At 40.6% G+C, this 21,576-nt stretch overlaps 1 protein-coding gene across 2 annotated transcripts in view; it reads left to right on the top strand.

The window, feature by feature from the left end:
* Nucleotides 1-21,576, top strand: part of TENM1 (teneurin transmembrane protein 1) — a 238,049-nt gene that overhangs the window by 182,684 nt on the left and 33,789 nt on the right. For both annotated transcript variants that reach the window (XM_071569594.1, XM_071569595.1), the window contains one exon: nucleotides 6,710-6,864. In XM_071569594.1, coding sequence (XP_071425695.1) covers nucleotides 6,710-6,864 — 155 coding nt within the window. The remainder of the gene's footprint in view (nucleotides 1-6,709; nucleotides 6,865-21,576) is intronic.

Here is a 21,576-nt window from a genome sequence, read left to right as displayed (position 1 = left end):
ACAGTGCAGTGACCTCAAAGCAAGCACCAGGGAAATGTAAAAGGTTAGAGTAACTTTTATATCCCATGCACAAAAATACTTTATACACAGCTGTAGCAAAGAACTTTTTCACTCATACCCATGGTATAAAAGTCTGTTCTGCAGTGTAGTTTTATTTATTTTGCTTGCAATTGCTTTACTAAGGAAATATTACTTTAAAAAACCATGATTTTGAAGATGAGTTCTCCCCATTATCTCACATCCTGAAATAATCAGTCTTGTTACTCACCATACTCAGCAATACTTTCTAAAGTAAGTAAATCTGTTAGAACAACTGCTTGGATTAAACCTTTAGTTTGTCAAATGACAGTAGCCCATTTAGGATTGCTCCTGCTAAACTAGAAGATTCCTCTTACCTTCAGTAGGAAGCACACCAAATTCATAATCTAGCTTTTTGTGCAAACAAACCCCCCATGTCAAAGGTATTGATTGTCCAGCAACCTTTGCCATTCTCTAAATTTCTAAGATCTTTTCAACCCTTCCATACAATTTGAAAAGGGAAGTAAAATGGGGTGAGATATTTCATTAGTGAAATATAAAGTTTGTAGTAGACAAGCCAAGGGGATTTGCAGGCTCACGTCATTGTCATATATGCATTGTAGAATCAGAAAAAAAAAAAATCTCATGCCGTTTTTGATTCAGCAAAATTTATTCCTTATTTTTTCTCTTAGTAGTCTGAGCTACCTATGATTTCCAAAATGTGGGAATCTTGCAGAACATTGTAAACTTTTTGGACAGCAAACTTTCCTAAATTTTATCCAACCTTCCTCTGAATTCATAAATTATTCACTTTTTTGCTCACCCATGTCAGCAGTAAGAATGACCCCAATTATCACATCTCGGGCTGGAAGCTGAACATTTCCACTCGCAGTCAGTAGTTAAAAATGCTGTTTGCTCCAAATCTGCTGCTCTGCATCTAAAGAGAACAACACTCAAGTGCAAGTACTGAAGTCGTGTTCCAGCTGACAAAGAACTACTGAATATTTTGCAGCTAGTACTGAGACAGTAATGAAGTAAAGATGACAAAGATCACAAGGCAAGAGACTGCAAATCACTTGAATCATATTTTGAGTGGTGTATTATGGTAACCTATAAATAACTAATTGCGTAAAATTGCTTTAGTTCCTAGATGGCAGCTTTAATTAAAAGCACCAAAGACATTTAGAAGTTTAGAAATGGATGGCATGTAATTTGCCCTTTTACCACCATAAAATGATAATTAACCAATTTGATTCACTTCTTCCTATTAAAAGTTTTATGAGAATTGCAAGTTCCTTCTAAATACAGTTGTTCTTCAGCAGAAGGTGGAATTCTTTTTTATCCGTCCTCACCGGTAGTTTTAGATGTTGTTTTACACATTCTTCAGAAGTTTAAATACAAGTTTTCAATGAAGAATGCTCATTTGCAAATTTTTAGCTGAGAAAAAAATGTAAAGTAGAATTTCCAGAAGTGGGCAACAAATGGTTCAGGCTGCTCTTCATCAATGTGTTAGACAAGTATTGTTCCCAAAAAGATTCTCTTACAATGCAAGTGTGGGATATGGTGAAAAAAAAAAAAAAGAAAATGTCTCAATGGGGAATTTACTGTATTACTTTTAATCCATATTTTAGCACTATAAGCTTAGCTCCATTAATGTTGAAATGCCAAAATTTCTATACTAAAAGATCATATATATTTTGAATTTATACCTCTGAGAACTACACAAAAAGCAATCAGTTTTCTTTCTGTTGCTATTTGCATTTATAATGGTGTACATATGTGCACTAGGGCATATTTGTCAAGGAAATAACCCTTTAACCAAAAGCACTCCGAAGATCATGTAGCAGAGGAGGTTATATAGTCGGCCCTCTGTGTTTATTGTGGGTGTACCCAGCCCATCTAATAAGTACTATTTTTTTGAGAAAACATTTAAAACAAAACTTTCTGCAGAGTCTTTCTAGTGATAATACTTAGTAGCCATGTATGACTGCACTAGCAGCAGTTAATTTTTATTGTTAGTTAACAGAATTCAAATAGTACTGATTAAAAGACCTCTGAGTATTATAAATATTTTTCCAAGATGTCTGCATGTAAATCCACTGGAGACAGATCTTTATAAGAGCTACTGGTTTCACTCAGGCACAATCTTGTCATGTGTAGGACAGTCTCTGTGACTAAACATTACTAAAACCAGTCCTTCAGCATGTTACTGAGAAAACAAGATTGGTACTTAGCTCTGAGTCAAACAAGACTAAATCCTGGCACAAATTTATTTAGTCCTTACCCAGACATCAGTGTTTAATGAGGAATCTATATGCAAGCAAGGTAGGTCTGTCGTTTGTGCAATAGATCACTTTAGTGCCCAAAGACACCATCACTTGGGCATCAAGTTTAGTGCTAAGGTTCCTCAAATAAAAACAGAATCAAACTGAGAGCCCAATACAAACTCCACCTTCTTCTCTATGAAGAAGAAAAAAATATACCTAAAAATTACCTGTTTTCCTCACTTGTGGAGTGAGCAGTGTTCCTACTTGTACTCAATGCCATTCATTGGTCTCAGCATGTGTGTGTTTCCTCCCCCAGTTCCTGGGTGATTAAAGCACAATTGCAGGGCTGTGTGTTATTTGATCCCGTGTTACACTGTACGTCAGAAAAGGATTAAAAATAAGCTCTTGGAGTACAGATTATGTGAAGCATCATGCAAGATGTGACAGGAGCATTAATGAATCCAACTCTAATGAATAATTGGGACAGTTTAGTCACAAATCTCTGGGGTTTTTTCAATGGATTCTTTATGTATTTGTCAACGAAACTTAAATGCATAAGTAATTTTTTCAAGTTGATAAAGTCCTGTTGTTTTACTATAGGGTCATAAGCTCTGGAAGCAGTAGGTCATTGTTGAACATCTATACACTGGTACTTGAAGGAGCTGGCTTGTTAGGAAATACCAGGAATTTAGTGCAAATACTGAAGGCATGAGTTTGTTTATGCCATCCCACTGGCATATGTGCTTCCCTTGCAGACAATTGCTTTAGCACAATGGCTGGAGAGCTAAATGGACTCCGATAACATTAAGAGATCCTTGGTTTTCTTATACAGTTAGTGTTTGAAATCCATTCAGCAACACAGCTGAGTAGCTTTATTTCATTGCAGCATAATTTTTGATTTTTATATAATGGATGGTTTGCAGCCAACACAGCCATCTGTTCTCAGGGAAATTGCGCAAAACAGAAGATGCACTTGCCCTAGTGATAGATTCAGGCCTTGTGTTATCCGTGGCATGGACCTGATCCAGCTGAGAAGCACAGCACCTCCCCTCCACAAAGACAGGCTCAGACACAGCACATGTGCTGCCCTTCCCACCCGCATCAGATTTCTCATTTCAGCCTGAGAACTGCACTGGGAAGAAAATCAAACCCCATCTAATACCACTACATGATGAAATAACAGTGAGGTTAAAACATGCCCAGCACCACAGCAATCACATACAGTGGGCCTTGCTCCTCACACCCTCTCTGCCATAGCAACCCAGCATGGATTTTCTTCTCAAGAAAGTGGGAGAAGGCTGGGACTGAAGAGACCTTTCTTTCCAATCTTCACACATCCCTGAAGAAAATAGCCCAGAACAATTTCCTAGCAACTTTGCCATTTACTAACAAACCCTTTGCATGCTTCAGCTTTACAGCATAAAGGTACTCAGGGCAGGACTAAACCCAGGCAGGAATGGGAACCTCTGAGCATCCCAACAGGAGCAGCAGTAGGTGCCTCAGAGCCCAGCTCCACCTGCTCTGTGTCCCCAGACTGTGGTAGCGGAGTCAAACACAGCCCCTCTCATTTTCTGAAGAGAAAATTTATCCATGTACAAACTGATCTGCAGATCGTGGCTTGGACCTCTGGGAATGATTGCCATGAAAACCTTTGCAGACCTCTAGATGTACCACAGCAGGTGCAGCCCTTCCAGTGGGGTTTGGTCTGTTGGCTTCTGCTGTGTGCATTCCCTCAGTATAACAATTGGAAAAACCTCAACAGATTTCTCTATTAACTGTCTATATGGTCATTAGTAACCAAGCTGGGTTTCTTTTTGCTTTGGTTGGGGTTTTAGGGTGGTTATTTTAGAAACTCCATTGTATCAAAAGCAATTTTGCAGTGTGCTGTGCACACCTTGTTTGAGAAGAGGCAGCTGGCCCTTGGCTCCAGCCCTAATTCCAGCCTTTTGTGTGCACAGCTCCTGCAGTGCAAAGTCTCTTTAGTGGGAATGAGGGAAAATCAGAGGTACAAAGGACCATTCCTCCCCTAAACTGGAGCACCCAGATCAGCCCCCGGATGCCAGAACAAATCCCTTAGCTGCTCAGATGCACTCTTTACCTCAGCTCACCTTCAAACCTTCAGCCTTTCAGGTTTGCACTTCTCTGAAGCAGATGACAGCCACGAGCTTGTCAGTTGTTCTGGAGTTTCAAAAGCACCGTTTATTTCTAATTAAAGAACGAAGATCTTCTGAGGGAGTCAGTACCAAGGAGTCACAATCTATGAGCTCGCAGGCTGGCAGGGAGTCAGGCCCTGACACTGTCTCCTCTTCCCATAGCCTTTTTCTAACCTTCCAGATTCCCCCAGCTGACCCATCCAGCCCCCACTAGGTGGTTTCTGTTCCCCAGATGACATATGTCCTGGAGAACCAGATATTTCAGTCATCAACCACTCACATAATGAAGAGATGTAGCCTAGCCCTGTACCTTGGGCACTGCAGTAGTCCAGGGGCACTTTTGGATGGGCAGAATGGTGAATACCCCTCTTCTAATGGCAGTTCACAGCCAGATGGATACATTGAACTTTAAAAGAATTTGTTTCTACTCCCAACACTGTGCAGATAGATAACCTGACAGCTGGACATATTAGGGAGTGCTAGACACTAAACTGCTGTGGGTTTGGGGGTTTTTATGTGATGATACCCCTCAGAACTTTGTGATCATACCCTCAGACATTTGCAAGGTGCCTGAACATCTCCTGTGGTGAGGGGCACCACAGAAAGCAGTCATGGGCAATTTGTCTTAGGAACGGCCCCTGGGTGTTAACACTGTAAGGGAAAGTGTATTACACTTAGTTTTTTGTGCAACTTAAACTCAATCCCCAGGCATTTCCAGCTGCCAGGTGAAGATTTATTTAGGAGCCTGAGAAGACTGTCCCCCCTTTTCCCAGTCCCATGGGAGATGGATGTTCCACATCAGGGCTTCCTGGTCCTGCCCCTGCTCCCCAGACTGCTTAATCTCCCTTTCTCTCAATTATAATTGCTTCTATATATTAAAAAAAATCAATTAGGTATAACAAAATGGGGCTAAGAAGTGCAGAAATTCAGTTTGGGATTTTTTTTCTTTTTTAATGGCATGTGGACTTGCTGTGTGAGATCCTAAACTGGCGTGTAGACAAGTATTTTGTAAACTCAGAGTACATGCAGACTTCAGTTGTGCTAAATGCAGGGGGCAAAAATCAAGAACCATAAAAGCCACTGTCCAAACCATCTGTTCAAGTCCTCTGCCTTTCATTTTTGTGCAGCAGAACATAAATTCATTATTAAAATAGCTTGGCTGTGCACAGCAGCTGCTATAATTGCAAAGTTATGCAACTTTAAATGGGAAATTATTATGAAGTAGTTTAAAGCAAGAAATTGAGTGGTTTTGGTAGAAAGGGTTTCACAAACTTAACATGAATAGAAGTGCTCTTCTAGCTATATTTTCAATATTTGAGGGAAGAAAGATCTTACAGTTCAAATTGAATGCAGGAAGAACTGCGGGGAAGCTCTTAGACAGGGAGAGAACAAGGTTGGGTGTGAGTTTTGACATGGCTGTATCACAAGCTGCTGGGGGAAGACAACAAACCTTCTGATCCTCAGTTTCCCCAGTGAAATACAGAGGACCACAACCTTCCTGTGCAGAGCCCTCTCATTCGTTTCAGGTCCAGCCCTCCTGTGCAGTGCAGTGGGGCAAGAGCTATTAGAGACTCAGGGGTAGGAGAACTGCCCTAGCTCCTGCTGGTGACCATGGTTGTCATGAGTCTGGTTCCAGAACCTGACCATTGTCTTGGGCAGCACTGTACTGCAATACATTCTGCAGCACAGGTGTTCCTTCTGCCTGCTGAGCACAACCTGGTTTGCATCATTTGTATGTATAGCCCATGTCTGGTCAGAAGTCTCTTTCACTTTCTGTGGGTGCTTCTTCCTTGCTCAGGTACTCTGATTGTTCAGACAGTGCCATAATTAAAAATATTGGCTCTGCATGACAGTTAAGAAAGTGAAATGAAAATGAAGAACAATGAACTGCAAGGTAAGTTTTTAGAAAAGCCAGGCTTGCCCACTTTGTGATAGATATGGAGTTATTGAAGAACCTTATTCTATGTATGTATAATTACATTACAAGCAAAGCCTCTGCTGGGTTTTTTGGTGTGTTTTTTTTTTGTTTGTTTAATCATCATATCTTCTCTCTTCCTATTTAAGTGCACATCAGCCTAAAATATGGGTCTGATCTTTCCATACACGGTTTGTATAAGCTTCAAATAGTAATGGGAGGGTGGGGGAAAGTCATGCTCTTTTGAATCAGTAGAATTTCAAACTCTAAGAGGAGACGAAAAGTTTTAAGCTCATACTTTTTAATCAATATAACACTAGTACTAACACTCTCTTTTACCTTTCCCCTTTTTCCAGGTATCACTGTAGATAAGCACGGATTTATTTACTTCGTTGATGGTACTATGATTCGGAAAATTGATGAGAACGGTGTGATCACAACAATAATAGGTTCAAATGGCCTCACATCAACCCAACCACTGAGCTGTGACTCTGGAATGGACATCACTCAGGTAGACACCTGGTTTTCATGTGTTGTCACTTTTATACACATTGTAGAGACAGATAACTTATTTTCTTGTACCAGGATTGTATCGGATATGCTGGATGGGTCAGGTAATTCTGAATTGCACAGTATGGAGTAGATCTTCCATTCACATGATTATTTTAAGGTGTATCATATAAATGCAAAACCACACTTGATTTTTTTCCCAGGAGATGTCGTGTAAATATGTAGAAGGACTTATGTGAAGATTACAAACTGCTTTAGAAAGTGCCACTCTGAGGTACATCTTCTAAGAAGTTAATCAGAAGTTTAAGTGCTTTCTTTTAGTCCAGCATTCAGGCTGATTTGCTTGAACAAGTGGAAAAAAATAGATATTCTGTTTATATCTAAGTCTGTTCTAAATCATGGAAGAGCATCACAGTAAATAATTACACCACAGCAGTATTGTGGTGAAGCTACTGCATTTCAACACATTTCTCAAAATGTTTTTCAGTTCTTATGTCAAGAGCATGGTAAAAGAAATAAGACTAAAAGACACCTCACATCTCTAGTTTATGCTAAGAAAGAAAAATGGATAGTCGTGGAGAAACATAAATGGTACTCTTGACTAGTCAGTGAGCCACACTTACAGACAGCACAAGGAAGGGATTGGCCTTTGCCACAATATACTTGAATTAATCAGCTTTTTCAGCTGTACTTGAAAAAATCTTTAGGCATTCAAGTGACATACTAAAACATTATGGACTGTATAAGCTAATAACCAGGATCAGGTTAATTTTGCATTTCATTTTCTCCCTGCCCTTTCCTCTGTCCTTCACAACTGGAAAATACAACACATAAAAATGGCAAGAGCCTGTTCTTTGTTTCCATTGCAGGTGACCGTGGTCTCTCATTCACATGCATGAAGAATGTGGGGTCAAAATCCACAGGGTGAAATGATGGGGTCTGATGCTGCTGTCACAAAAGCACTTGGGGATTTTATTACTAGAATCAAAACAGAGAAGTGTGTCTGTGTTGCATTTCACATGTCACTGCACCCTATGCGTTTGCAAATGTGGGAAGGGGAACTTCAGCCTTCATGTTCCCCATTCTGGGACAGACAGACCTTTGTATTGTCTCGAGTCCAACAGATGCATAATTATTCCATGTAAAGCAGAACAGGGTGACTGGCTTCATTGTGTTAAACCCAAGCTTAAACCAGCCTAGTAATTTTCTTAAGACCTACAGTTCTTGGGCACCTTGGCTTCTGCTCTGGCTCCTCTCCTTGCAGGCCAGTCCTGCAGGGGATGAGCAAGCCCCTCCAGCCAGCAGCGCTCCCGCTCCTCTGCCGCACACCAGCTGGCAGGAGAGATGCTTCATGGAACTCAGAGTTGCCTGGAGCACATCTCCCTGCTCCTTGGATACATATAACAACTGCCTGGGGCACCCATAAGCACATTAGATATCCCTGAGGTGCAGGGAAGGGTGCCAGGTGCAGGTCTGCTCCCTGCCATCTCCGGATCTGCAGTCTCAGGCTGTACAAATAATCACTTTACTGGCCATGTAATATGTGCTGTGTAGTTGTGTTCAAGTTTTTGCTGATTTTGCTTGGTAACAAAATGTCTCACTGAATCTGAAATGGTGAGTTTTGATAGTTTTCATTCCCTTTTGAAAAATGCAAATACCCCTTAGCAAATGAGTTTCAGCAGGGGGTCAGGCAAGTACAGAAATAAAATTCTTTAGTTTTAAATTAAAACTAAATTAAGAAGGTAAACTTTTTGGGGCTGAAAGCAAATATGCTAAATTTGTAAGTAGATTTAAATAGCCCTAAAAGCCTATTTCTTGGTAGGTTGGCTACTTGCCAGAAACAAGGTTTGGTTTACCTCACTCTACAGTGTAGTTCCAATGCCTTGGAGGATGGGCTTCTGCAAAGTCATAGATAAGAAAAAACATGTCATAGCGAAAATTATTCTTCATATTTCTCTTGGGACATCAACATTCAGCTGGGTAAGGGCCTTTTTTCACAGAAGCAGAAATAAATATTTGTTTCCATGAGCACTGCAGGTGCTTCCATGCTGCAGCACCTACAAGAAAATATTGCAGGACATTTCTTAAAATTTTGCAATTGTTTCAGCATTCTGGGAACTCAAGATATGTTCCTACCCCATAGACTGAGAGAATCTTCAGTTAAATTGTGAATGTGTGACAGTAAATATTCTAAAAAGCATAATAAATTATGTCATATAAATATGTCTGCAAGAATTTTAAAAAGTGGACAGTCTCATTTTCTAAGGATAGTGATACCATATAATTTTTCTTGTATAATTTCCCACTGGTAAGTGAAGTTACATTGTGGACAATCTGCAACACAGAGCTTTTGGAAGCATTTCTTGTTTGGAGGATTTGTTTTGTAGGGGTTTAAGTGAACCTATTCATTGGAATTTTTCACAAAATCCACTCCTTTTAGGTTTTTCACATACACAGTAAATCACAGACATGAAATAAATGCCAAGAATGCATATTCTGAAATGTAACTGTACAAATTTGCTCAATCATCTTCTTCCGAAATTGTTGCTGATAACCAGAAAACCCTTTGAAATAATTACATCCCCTTGAAGTCAAGCATGTTAATCTGGAATTATATCAATAAGGGAAGGTTATTTTCACTTAGTCAGAAACAATTGTATATCCTTGCAAGACTGCTGAGTTTATTCCAGAATGGCATAAACATAAATGAAATATGCATTTGGCCCATCTCCACTTAAATGATTTTTTGGCTAAGTTACAAATGACATTTAAATCAAGAGAATGTGGGTTGCTCGCAAATTGTGTGTTGATAGGGACTTATGAAATAGGTTAATAAAATCATTTCTCAAAGCTAAATTTGTTCTGACAATAAAATCAACAACTTGCCCAAAATCAGCATTTCTTAATTTACTGATGTAAAAACATGTACTCTTGGAGTAAACATATAGTGTAACTGTCCATCGCAAACACCACCATAAATGACAAGCTTTCACTTGAAAGCATTCACTGTAATAAATGAGTTGATTAAGAAAGGGTTTAATCGTTTATTCCAATATCAGTTTTCATGGTATTACTTCTTATTAATCATTCTGTGTTTGTTATTCACCACCTTCGCCTTCTTAAGCATAATATTCTGCATTCATAACCGGGGGAGGGAAGGACAGCTGGGGCTGAAAAGATTATATATTGTGGCAAATAAACCACCAAGCTCTGACTAATTACTTTGATCTCATACTTCACTGGGAGGATGTTAATCTGAATTTAGAAGGAAAAGGATGTTCAGTTGAGGTGTTTATATGGCATGCCAGCATTCTCAGTACTGTTTCAGCATGTATACAACTTGGATGACTTTTTTCCCAGCACAGATCATTTCAATCAGTTAATAAGGAGCAAATCTGAAGAAAATGGCTCTTCAGAACTATGTTAATAAGTGTATATCCTCAACACTCACTATTGGTGCCCAGATCTTAGCAGACCCCTGCATTAAAGTCAGTTATTTCAGTATTTTGTTCTGATAGAACTGGTCATATTTTTTGAAAATGCTGCTTCTGAATCCCTGAATACTAGAACATGAACAAAAGCTAAACTGTAAAGGCAAAACATTTTTCAGGAATATCAAAGGGTGGTTTTGATCTTCATTTATTCTGTGATTTTTTTTACCTCGCTAATCTACATCACCTAGAATCTGAGTGCCAGACTTTTCAGCTGAATGCTCCTGCTGCTCCATCCTAGTCTTCCTCTAGGTCTCGCTCCTATTCTTTATATGTTCTTTGGCAGCTTTTTAGTTGTAGGTTAATTAAATGAGTAATAAACCTGTATTGAACCTCATACTTTTGCATCTGAGCTGAAGACCCTATGGACTGAGGTAACTGTTCTAGCCGTACAGACTACTGAATATCACCTTCTGTCAAACTGAAGTCCAGATGAACAGAACAGACTTACTGGCTATGTCTCCTACCTTCCCATACCCTTTGGAGAAGAAGGCTGTTGTAGGCACTCTAAATCAGCTTTGATCTAAAATACTCCTATAGCCTTTCTGAACTGCTGGGCTGCCAAGTGCTCTCCAAAGCTGCCCCAGCAGTGGGCTGGCTGGAGGACCCCCTCTGCAGAAGCACCTGTGACAGGGGCTCCTGGCCATAAGCCACAGCAGGAATGTGGAGGGAAGGGACTGGGATGGAGAGAGAAACACAAAGAGATGGGATCATCATTCTGTTTCACTGCCTGATGCCTTTGGGCTGGATACTGGTCTAGGTCAGAGGCATCTCTAGGTGTTTGCACAACCCTGGGGTGTACAGACATTTTTTAGCCTGGTTATTGATAGCAAAGGAGAGCACATTGTGTGGATACGCCTGTCTGTCTGTCAGTAATCTTTTCCTCACAATAAATCAAAATCTTGGGCCAATTTCAAACAAATTTTTAAAGAAACAGCAGCCTTCAGAACAATTAAATTTCTACACATTCCATAAAAAATATTAATCCAGTTGGAGGACAGAGACCTAAAGTGCCCTTTCAAAAGGAAATATTACAGCATAAACTTTCTTTTATTAAACTCCAGAGATTCCACTCAGGATGTAATAAATGCCCCATTCACAGGAAAAGCTTCATTTCATGTTGGATCTTATTAAACTCCCAAGCCAGTCAGCCATGTGATGGAAGTCCTTAGGAAACCAGACTTCATCAGATCCAGTGTTCTTGGAAGTTATATTGACATTGTGGGAGGTTTTGTGTGAAAGTGAAAACACTACAGCTCATCTTGAGTGATAAGCTTTGCTGTTCTGCCTCCACTGCTCTGGTGAAAGCTGAGGAGCGAATTAGCAGATATTTGTACCATCTTGCAATTTCATCCTCTATCTTTCCTCCCATGAGAAATATGTGGGCTGAATTTCCACCACTCTGAACCACAAGTCATTTATATCTGTGTGAGTGGTTGCAGTTAGTGTTTGGGAGCTGTTTAAACCAATCTCAAGCGCAATCACTGCAAATTCAGAGACCAAACATTTGCAAGTCAACAGAAAATGAACCCCAAGAGCTTTTTCTTCGCCTGTAACCATGGCCTTGTTCTCGAGCTTATGTCAGTCCCACTAGGCATGAGTCTGTGCCAAAGCAATAGCTCTGACCTGATTGATGGTGTTAATAACTGTCACTGCTGTGTTCCAAAATGAAAGGTCTGGTTTGAAGACTTTTTCTTGACATTTGCACTTCATCAGCCTTTGTTCAGCAGTTCTCCATGGAAAGGAACCATCTATATTGTGTTGCTTCACATAAACTTCAGTGACACTGCAAAATGTTTTGCTCCCTTATAAAAATGTGACAGTGTTACTTGCGTAGGCAATTTGCTTGCACAGGTCAAATTAAAAGGCAGATTTCCAGAACAGGGTTTAAAGGCGACCCAAGCGTAGCAGGAGTGCCGTGTCCTGGACAGCCTGCTTTGAATGATGGAGGAGAGGGGAGAGGGCAAAAATTAATGTTCTTGATGACCTACTTGAAACACTGAAGTGAGAGACAGACTGCTGGAAAGCAGGAGTAGAGATGAGCAGAATTGCTCGAAAATGTAGTACATATCTCAAAAATGCAAACGCTGACATTGCTCCTGCAGTCACAAATGCTGCAGGCACTCCCCACCAGCATCTGCACAGGCACAATATGCTTCAGTGGCATTGTGGAAGCCTTTTGAGCAGAACAAAAAGCTCCCAGGACATGGTGACCTCACTTGCAAGCAGCAATGAGGGTCTGCTCATCAGAGCAAGAACAGCCAGAACAGAACTTTCACTGGGTACATTTAGAAGAAGGAAAAGAAAAATGTGAAAGACAAAAATATGATCTGATGAGCAGGTGAGAGCAGGAGGAGTGAGCTGCCGGCACAAAAACCAAACTGATTCTAGGCTGAAGTACTTTTAAGTCAGGCTGAGAATAGAATATTGCAGAGCAACTGCAGGATTACATGGAGCTGATTAATGAATTAGCATTGCAGGTCAGAAGACACACTTTCCCTTTAGGTGTTTTTCTACATACCCAACAGTATAAACTGCATTCTTGTAAAAGCAGAAAGCACAAAAGGCATTTTTTAACAGTAGATGTGTAATACTCTAATTGTGTTAGAGAGCTGGCATAAAAAAGGAACAACTTGGTTTTCACTGTTGCAAAATATTAAAAAACTACTCCTCTTCATTTCCTTTTAGTTCTCTACCTGTGTGTGTCTTTTCATATGCTCTTCTAGTTATGTGTAATTAATGTAGCACAAATATTCCAAATCGCTGAACTGGGTTTTTCAGAGCTTTGCAGAAACACATTTTGTATGTATTTGTGAAATTGCTGAACAAAAAGCACACAAAGCAGAAATTACAATTTATAGTTCTTTTTATTTTTATTTGTGGTCTTCCTTTATAGAAGACTTTTGGAGTTTTTTCTTTTTAGAAAAGAACTTTATTTTTTCCTGGGTTTTGCTGCATGAAGGAGCCCAAAAAAGCTGTTCTTTTTTTCCAGTATAAAGTCATCTTGTTCTCTGGTTCCTTTTACTCTACTGCTTAATTTCATGTCCTTTCTTCTCTGGCTTTGCTAGAGTACCAGCTGAGCTAACTAGAGTGGAAGTCGTGGCCCCAGCGAAGTCAGCAACTGCTTTGCCACTGACTTCAGTGGAACCAGGACTTCTCCAAGCTTAATTGAAAGGGTAGTGAGAGGCGAGTGTGTAGCAAGGAGAAACTGTATCCCATGAGAAAGTATGTACTTCTGAAAAATAGAACAGAAAAGGTCTTTACCAAGACATTTTCAAACCTTTTCAAAAATGAGTCCTCCTTCCAATTAATTAAGCATTATTCTTTGGAAACCATTAGTCTATACAAAATAATTCCAGCCATAATGGCATATGCAGAAACAAGCAGTCACTAGCATCCAAAACCAGACTAAAAGCCTTTTTGAAAAAGGATCTTCGGGTATAAGGTAAAATAATCTTTTCCCAGGGGTAAAGGAGCAGATAAATAGCCTCTTCTCAACAGGAGCTGAGAGAAAAGAGACTCATAGGATTAGGACCTCAGGTGGAAAAAAGTCTGTAAGAGCTCATGAATCAAACTTGTAGGTGTATAATGTGATTTTTAGAATATCAAACAGAAAGCAGCGTGGTTTCATCACAGCTAATTTATATTCCAATCAAATTATTCTATCACTGAATTTGAAATATTAGTCATAGACATGAGATAGTATGCAATGAAGTCACACTGCAATTTCTTCCTTAAAGCCCATGTGCTCTTTTTGTATTGGGCACCTGCGAAACAGCAATTTATTTCAATTATCTGCCATAAATAATGCATTACTACTGAGTAGAAGACTGTGTACATTTTAATCAACTCTTCCAGCGATTGCATCTTTTTCTTTGATTGTTTAAGCGGTGTTAGACACTGGATGGGGAAGTGAAGGAGACCTGACAGACCTCTCCTCATGATTTTTCTCTTACTTCTTGCTATACAGAGCCAGAATTAAATTTTTTTTTCAACTTTTTTCTAATGAGAAATTGCAAGAAGGAAGAAACTTCTGTAAGAATTGGGTGGCTGGCAAGAAGGTCGCAACTCAGCCCTGGGTCCTGGTGCTCTCAGGTGCATCCTCCCAACTAAAAGAAACCTCTACACTCACCAAATGCTGCCTGCACGTGCACAAAGCCCCTGTACATACCCACCCACCATTCGAGCTCCTCCAAGCTGCCTTGGCACCCCCAGCCTTCCTTCAGCTCTTCCACCAGCCATGCCCGGCCGAGGCCCAGCACTCTGCCCAGCTCCTCAAACTCCTGAGGACTTCACTGTCACCATCCAAGCTCGCTCGGCCGTGGCAGATGAACCTTGGAACTTAAACGGTGGGGCCAGTTCTGCGCACGCTGAGCCTCACCTGAAAAATCCACTGCGCAGGCTTGAAGGGCACACCCATGTGGTGAAAGCCCTTCCCAAATCTTCATTCGCGAAGTTTGGCCATACATACATACATACATACATACATACTTCTTAAGTTTAAAAGCTGGTTGTAAACAATGACTAAAAAGGTTTTAGTACCAAGAACTGTTGCTGTGGAGGTATTAGTGGTATTTCCATTAATTTTATTAGGACGAAGTCTGCCGTGAGTTATAATTAAAAGCTGCTGAATTTAAACTAAAGTAAGCTGTGACAACCACAGAGAGTACTGTGGCAGGAGCTGTAGCGTGGGCAGTGAGAGCCAAGACTGCCTGGTTCTCCTCTCCATGATACCATGTTTGCTGCAACATCTTTTGTGTCCTTTTTTGTGCCAAGGGAAAAAAAATAATGAAAGACACTGTGTCAGTGGAGAAAAAAAATTGCAAATGTCAAGACAGAAATGGGTTGTACCCATTTGTAGTGTGCCACACAGAGGGTATGCTTAGAGCTGTGCGTTATGGAGTTTAGGCCACTGAGAGTTACAAACAGAATGATAGAGAGCACCATTTTGTACAGTATGTTACTCTGACAATAACACATTTACAAACAAATTAGTTAAAAATGTCTGAAGGACATTCAGCTTTTACAAACTGGGCCTCATCTCCTGCTGATACCTTCCTTTGGGATGAATATGGCATGCAAAATGATACACTGCCTTGGAGAATAAATTTATGAAGTTTAGCAATGTAGGTCACATTGTAGGAAAATCATAAATGTCTGAACATCTCTCAATAGCCATTCAATCAACTGCTCAAAGCAAAATAGGAAACTGAACAGCATGTATGTGTCTCTGGTGAGAACCAAGGAAAGTCATGACATGATGTAAAATCCTTTATGTCCTCCATCTGTATGTATTTCTTTCTTTCTTCTATTTTTCTTGCCAGTTCAGAGTTATAATCCTCTGTCTGTATCAATAGTGACAGCAAAACCAACGTGATTTTTGCTATTGCTACTGTGAACTATAATAAGTCTGTTGGGTGGCTCATGAAAGGTTTGCCAAAAATGTGGGGAAGAGATCAAATGGTTGAAACTTGTATAGGTAGTCTACTCCAAATTTCATTGTGAAATGATTTTTGTATGCTCCCAGCCAGCCAGAAAGATTTATGCTATTTGCATCAGTCTCTTTTTGAGGGACTTTTGACCACTCTTTTTGGTTTGAAGGAACAAAGAAAAGAAGACATTTTAAAGGGACATGTCTACTGCTCTCTAGAGATGCCTGCTGCTTTTTAGGTCTAAAAGCCTGTAATCCAGGTGTTTAGTACTTTTCTAGAGATGTCAGGGGGTTTTTTTGAAGGCATCTAGCACTTTTGTGTATATGGGGCCTTTCTAGATATGCAGCTTTTGGAGCAGGGGGGTCCATAGGTTCTGGAGCATATCTAGAGAATCACTGGATCTTTCTCCTGGGATGGCTTGCAAGCCTTTTCAACCTTTTTCTCAGAGCCTACCTAGCACTTCTGTGGAGCCTTTTGGCTTCTAGACCTGGAATCTTTCTATGACTTTCTAGATCTAGAGCTCAGCTACTGAAAATTGAATACTATTTATTGAGCTCATTAGGAACCTGTTGCAAACCTAATTTCAGGTGCATTTTTAAACTCTTTTCTCTACAGCCTTTTTTGGAAGACAAGCCTCCTCTTTTACATCCAAGTTTATCCATCTCAGGCTTGAGATCCATCATTGAACTGAGTGATATTTCTTGAATTCTGCTTAAAAAATATTAGTCCTAAATGTTATCCTTGTAAGCTTTTCTGCCACAGTCTGACAATGCATACTCAAATATGCATCACAGCAGTAACCAAAGCCCTGAGCTGACAGAAATTTAGAGCAGAGTGCCTTCTTATAGTCTCAGAGTAGAATCAAACACTCTCCAGTGCAAATTCTTCTGAGTGTCTAATTAGTGTAAATGCTTACACAGAAGGATTGCTGCGTGGAATGCAGTTGTCTTGTTTGTTCTGCAAAATGCAAGGTGCCTAATTTTTTTGTATTAGCTACTTGAAGTCTTGCAGCAGTATCTGTTTGCTTTCAATGCAGCATCAGAGCTGGTTCGATTACATTTGTTTTGCTCACTGGAAATATCTCTTGTGTAAATACTTGTGAAAGATTCATTGCAGAAAATCATGTCATGATAACAATTGATCTTGATGCTAATTTCTGTAAAAGTAAGGACTCATTACTTCTATTGCTTTTTCTGCCTACCATTTTTATATCTATTAGAAAAAGATAACCATGAAACTTTGCTATAGTGGTTTTGCTTTAACTCTCTGCAACAGTTTAGTAAAGAATTAGTTACTCTTCCAATGGATTTTAAAAAGCTATTACTATTGAATTGTGTAGCATTGTAGGAATTTGCTATAGAAGATGCCCTGCCATAAACATGAATTGCAGAATAGCCTTTTTTCCCATCCCTCTTCCTTTCCCTTGCAGAAGTTGTATTTGTGAGTTTAATGGTGAAACTCTTAAGGGAAAGCTTAAACCACAGAAGTGAATTTGTATTTCCTTGTAGAAGCTGTGGAGTTGGCATTTGTTCTGATCCTTGTGGGAATGTGTTCCACAGCCCTGATCTGGCTGAGGGGCAGTGGTGGCTCCCACACTCCCAACTGAAAACCTCCTGACAGTGGCTCCTTGTCCTTCGCTTCCCCCAGTTCCCCCTTTCTGCCAGGCCCTGGGGCTAAAGGAGCTCTGCCCTGAGGAGCAGAGCTGTTGTCAGAGCTTATGATCCTGTAGAGACAGGTGGTTTGCTGGGCACAAATCTGTAGGAAGTTTGAATTTCAAGAATTTAATTTAAATTTTCACTTTGAGTTTGACTCAGGATTCAGGGCACAGTCAAAGTATTTGGTTGATATATTGACAGTGACTGGTGTTACTGGAAGACAGGATTTTTGCCTTTTTCAGTTTTGGAAATTTCATTTTATGTATTCTTTCTTCCTCTCAGTTTTCAGGCCAGATGCTTTTATGAACCTCAGTAGTTACTGGAAACAAAAGACACCATAATGTGCCAGCTCCAGCCCCTCACTGTTCTCATACAGCTCTTAATTACTGTCTCAATTAAAGCTTTTCAAGATATACCTTTCCCCTGTCTTCATTGGCAGCACACTGGCTTTCTGTATCCAGAACTTCTGAGCCTAAAATGGAAAGATAAAGCCAAAACTTAAGATTTATGCAACCTTACTTTTGTGCCATCTTGTCTGAGAAGCCCCAGCACCTGGAAAAGCAAGTTAGAAAGTGAGGCAGAATGGAGCCAGTCCTGTTATTATCCAGATTTCCACCTCGTCCTGCTCCCTCCTTTGGCCATGCAAGTTACCTGCAGCAGTATGTTTGGAGGACATCTATTCCCACTCCAGCACTGGAGACGTGTTGGGGTTAGAATCAAATTCATGGTCTATTTTGAGTCATTTTAATTGAAGAGTCTAAGATTCCTCCTCTCAGAGGTACCAGTCTGCTCAAAATACTTTGTAAATTCCTTCTGGGCCTTTAACAAAGTGTTTCTTTCATAGCCTGTGTAAACCATGGGCACCATATTTAAACAGACTTAAACGGCTTAGCAATCTAAGTCCCATTGATTTTCATAGTCAATGTGCTTATGTGATGCTGAATATTCCCTCTATTGTTAAATAAAGATGGTGTGAAAACTCTCCCCATAGAAATCAACTTTTCCTATCGATTTAGTAGACCCCAGATACAGTCTTTGAAGTTGTGAAGCAGAAAAAAAATAACAAAAAAGAAATTATGAATCAGGAAGAGAGCTGTAAAGTGAAAGCACAGTGAATCTTGTGGTGTGGGAGGTGAAGACAGGCAGTGAAAACTGTTGAAGTGGTGCCTTGCCTTTGCCTTCCTGCACTGGGTCCCTCATCTGCTGTAAATAATTGGTGGCAAAGGCAGGTTGGCAGGGGCACTACCTGAGCCGTGATCCTGGAGAACTGGTGGCCCCAGACCTCTGAGCTGCCTCTGTCAATGTGCCACAGCTGCTTTCCCACCTCAGCATGGAAAACAGCACTTATTAGGCTGCAAAACTCATTTTATCTGGCTTTTTCGCTGGGGACCAATGAATTCATAGAGCAACATTTGTATAGTTTAGGGCAGGGAGTGCTATAGCTGAGCTGTGTAATTCTGGACTTTATACTATGCAGCGTCAGGAGCATGAGAAACAAAGGCTCCTCCAGCACGGGATGAGGCTGTTATCCCACTGCAGGGAAGGGTTCCCCAGTGTCAAACTGCAGGAGCTGAATTGTGTCTCTGTGTGCCATTAAGAAAGGGGCAAAGCTGCTGAGAGGAGCCAACAGTGTCAGTGTCACAAAAGGAAGAACCCAGAGTGAGAGCAAACTGACAGAAAATGATGAAAAAATATCTGTGGCTGTCAACATGGAGAAAATAGAGAGAACTATATGTAGTGAGACATCCTGTAAATAGTTCAGGGGATCAGAACTGGTCTCCTTCAGCCTTGTAAACTACCAGCTCACTCCTAATGGCTTGCCTGGGTGACACCTTCCTGGGAGCAAGAAGGGTTTGAGCAGGAAGAGAGAAAAATGCTGTTTAGAAGGACGTGTGGTGAGTAAAAGTGTTTGGCCTGGAAACATCTTAAGTGAATATAAATAGGACCTGAGGGAATGGCATGGAATGGAAGTTGTGTCAGAGGAGGTTTAAGTTGGATAATAGGAAAAAGTTCTTCACCCATAGAGTGGTTGAGCACTGAACAGGCTCCCCAGAGAAAAGTGGTCACAGCACCAAGCCTGATGGAGTTCAGGAAGCATTTGGACAACACTCTCAGACATTTAGTGTGATTTTTGAGGCTGTTCTGTGCAGGGCCAGGAGTTGAAACTGATGTTCCTTGTGGGTCTCTTCCAACTCAGTATATTCTATGATTCTATGATAAATAAGAGATAAAAAAGGAAGTTAGCATCAAAAGAGAAATATGGAAGAGGCTGTGAGCATGTTTGCAAGTGAATAATGTAGAGCTGAATAAAGGCAAAGGTAGCATAAACAGCAGTGCTTGAAGCTGAGTGGCACAGATATGAAGTAATCCATCAGTCAGGACTATCAGAAAAATTTTGGCATGAATTTCATGCTACTACATGAAATTGAATCAAAATAAACAAGCAATGCATGGCAAGAAATCAAAGCAATGGTGAAGCCTTTTTAGGGATTTATGCAGCTTCTTTTAATCCATGATAAATGAAACTTATCCCAGTGAAATTTACCCCCACAACCAGTCAAGCTCTTGAAACTGGCATCTGCAGACAAGGATAAATTTTTTGCTCTTTACTTTTCTTACTTTGATATGAATGGTATAATTTGTTTGATCTGATTTGTTTAAAACAGTACCAAAAATGGCACAGCTGCCAAATGTCATGCAAAATGTGCAAAAAGTTTTAGCCATATGGTCAGAACCAAAAGTGAAACAGTATTCTTCTCAAACTAACTTGTAAATGTGTGTACATCTGTGGGTGTGTATGGTTAAATGTGAGTGTGGACTCTCTAGCAGTGACACTTTGCAAAAAAGTCACCTTATTTATTTAGTTGTAAAGCTTTATTGTCAGAAAACGTACTGGGTTTAGAGGGGCTGCAGGGGTGGCTTCTGTGAGAAGTCACAAAAACTTCCTTCATGTCCAGTGGAGCCAATGCCAGCCAGTTCCAAGATGGACCCACCACTAACTGCAGTGGGATAACTCTGGGATAATGTATTTAGGAAGGAGAAAAAACTTGTGCAACCAGCATCAGCCAAGAGAGAGGATTAAAAATATATGATAGGAGCAGGTCTGCAGACATCCAGGTCAGTGAAGAAGAAGAGGGAGGAGGTGCTCCAGACACTGGAGCAGAGATCCACCAGCAGCCCAGGGAAGACCCCACATTGGAGCAAGTGGAAACCCAGAGGAGGCTGTGAGCCCATGGGAAGCCCATGCTGGAGCAGCTCCTGGCATGGCCTATGGACCCATGGAGAGAGGAGCCCACACTGGAGCAGGTTTGCTGGCAGGACTTGTGACCCTATGGGGGATCCATGTTGGAGCAGCCTGCTCCTGAAGGACTGCACCCTGTGGGAGGGACCCACACTGTAGCAATTCATGAAGAACTGCAGCCCATGGGAAGGACTCACATTGGAGAAGTTCGTGGAGGACTGTCTCCCATGGGAGGGACCCCTCTGTGGACTGGCAGAAGTGTAAGGAGGAAGGAGCAGTAGAGACAATGTGTGCTGAACTGACCACAAGCCCCATTCTGTCCCCTTGTGCTTCTGGAGAGGAATTACAGAAAATGGGACTGAAGTTGAGCCTGGGAAGATGTTCTAAGATTTAGGTTTCATTTCTCATTATCCTCTGATTTGATTTCTAATAAATTAAATTAATTTTCCTAAAGTTGAGTCTGTTTTGCCCATGATGGCAACTGCTGACAGATCTCCTTGTGCTTGTCTTGACCCATGACCTTCTGCATCCAGCCATGGTCAACTCACCACAGAAAACTATTTAAATATCCCCAAACTGCATAGGTAGGTAGATAGTTATACAAGGACATGCATATTTTGAAACAAAAAAACAATTACAAAAAATGTGATTCAGGACTGAGAGCTAGTTAACTTACCTAAAAATGTAGATCTCCCTGTGAAAATTCATTTAAACTAAAGCCACCTTAGTGCACTTTGTGTTTTCCAGAGCACTTGACATGAAATAATGTACTAGAAAGCTGGACCAGTGGGTGTTAATTTTGCCCTTCTCAAACCAGAGGTGGGTTTTTAGATATAGTTGGAGCTTTTATGTTGACAGTTAAATGCTGAATTCCCAGAAAAGTTGACATGATAA

This window comes from Pithys albifrons, chromosome 14 (genome assembly GCF_047495875.1).
Source record: "Pithys albifrons albifrons isolate INPA30051 chromosome 14, PitAlb_v1, whole genome shotgun sequence".
Classification (NCBI taxonomy): domain Eukaryota; kingdom Metazoa; phylum Chordata; class Aves; order Passeriformes; family Thamnophilidae; genus Pithys; species Pithys albifrons.
This window is presented reverse-complemented; position numbering and strand designations above follow the sequence as displayed.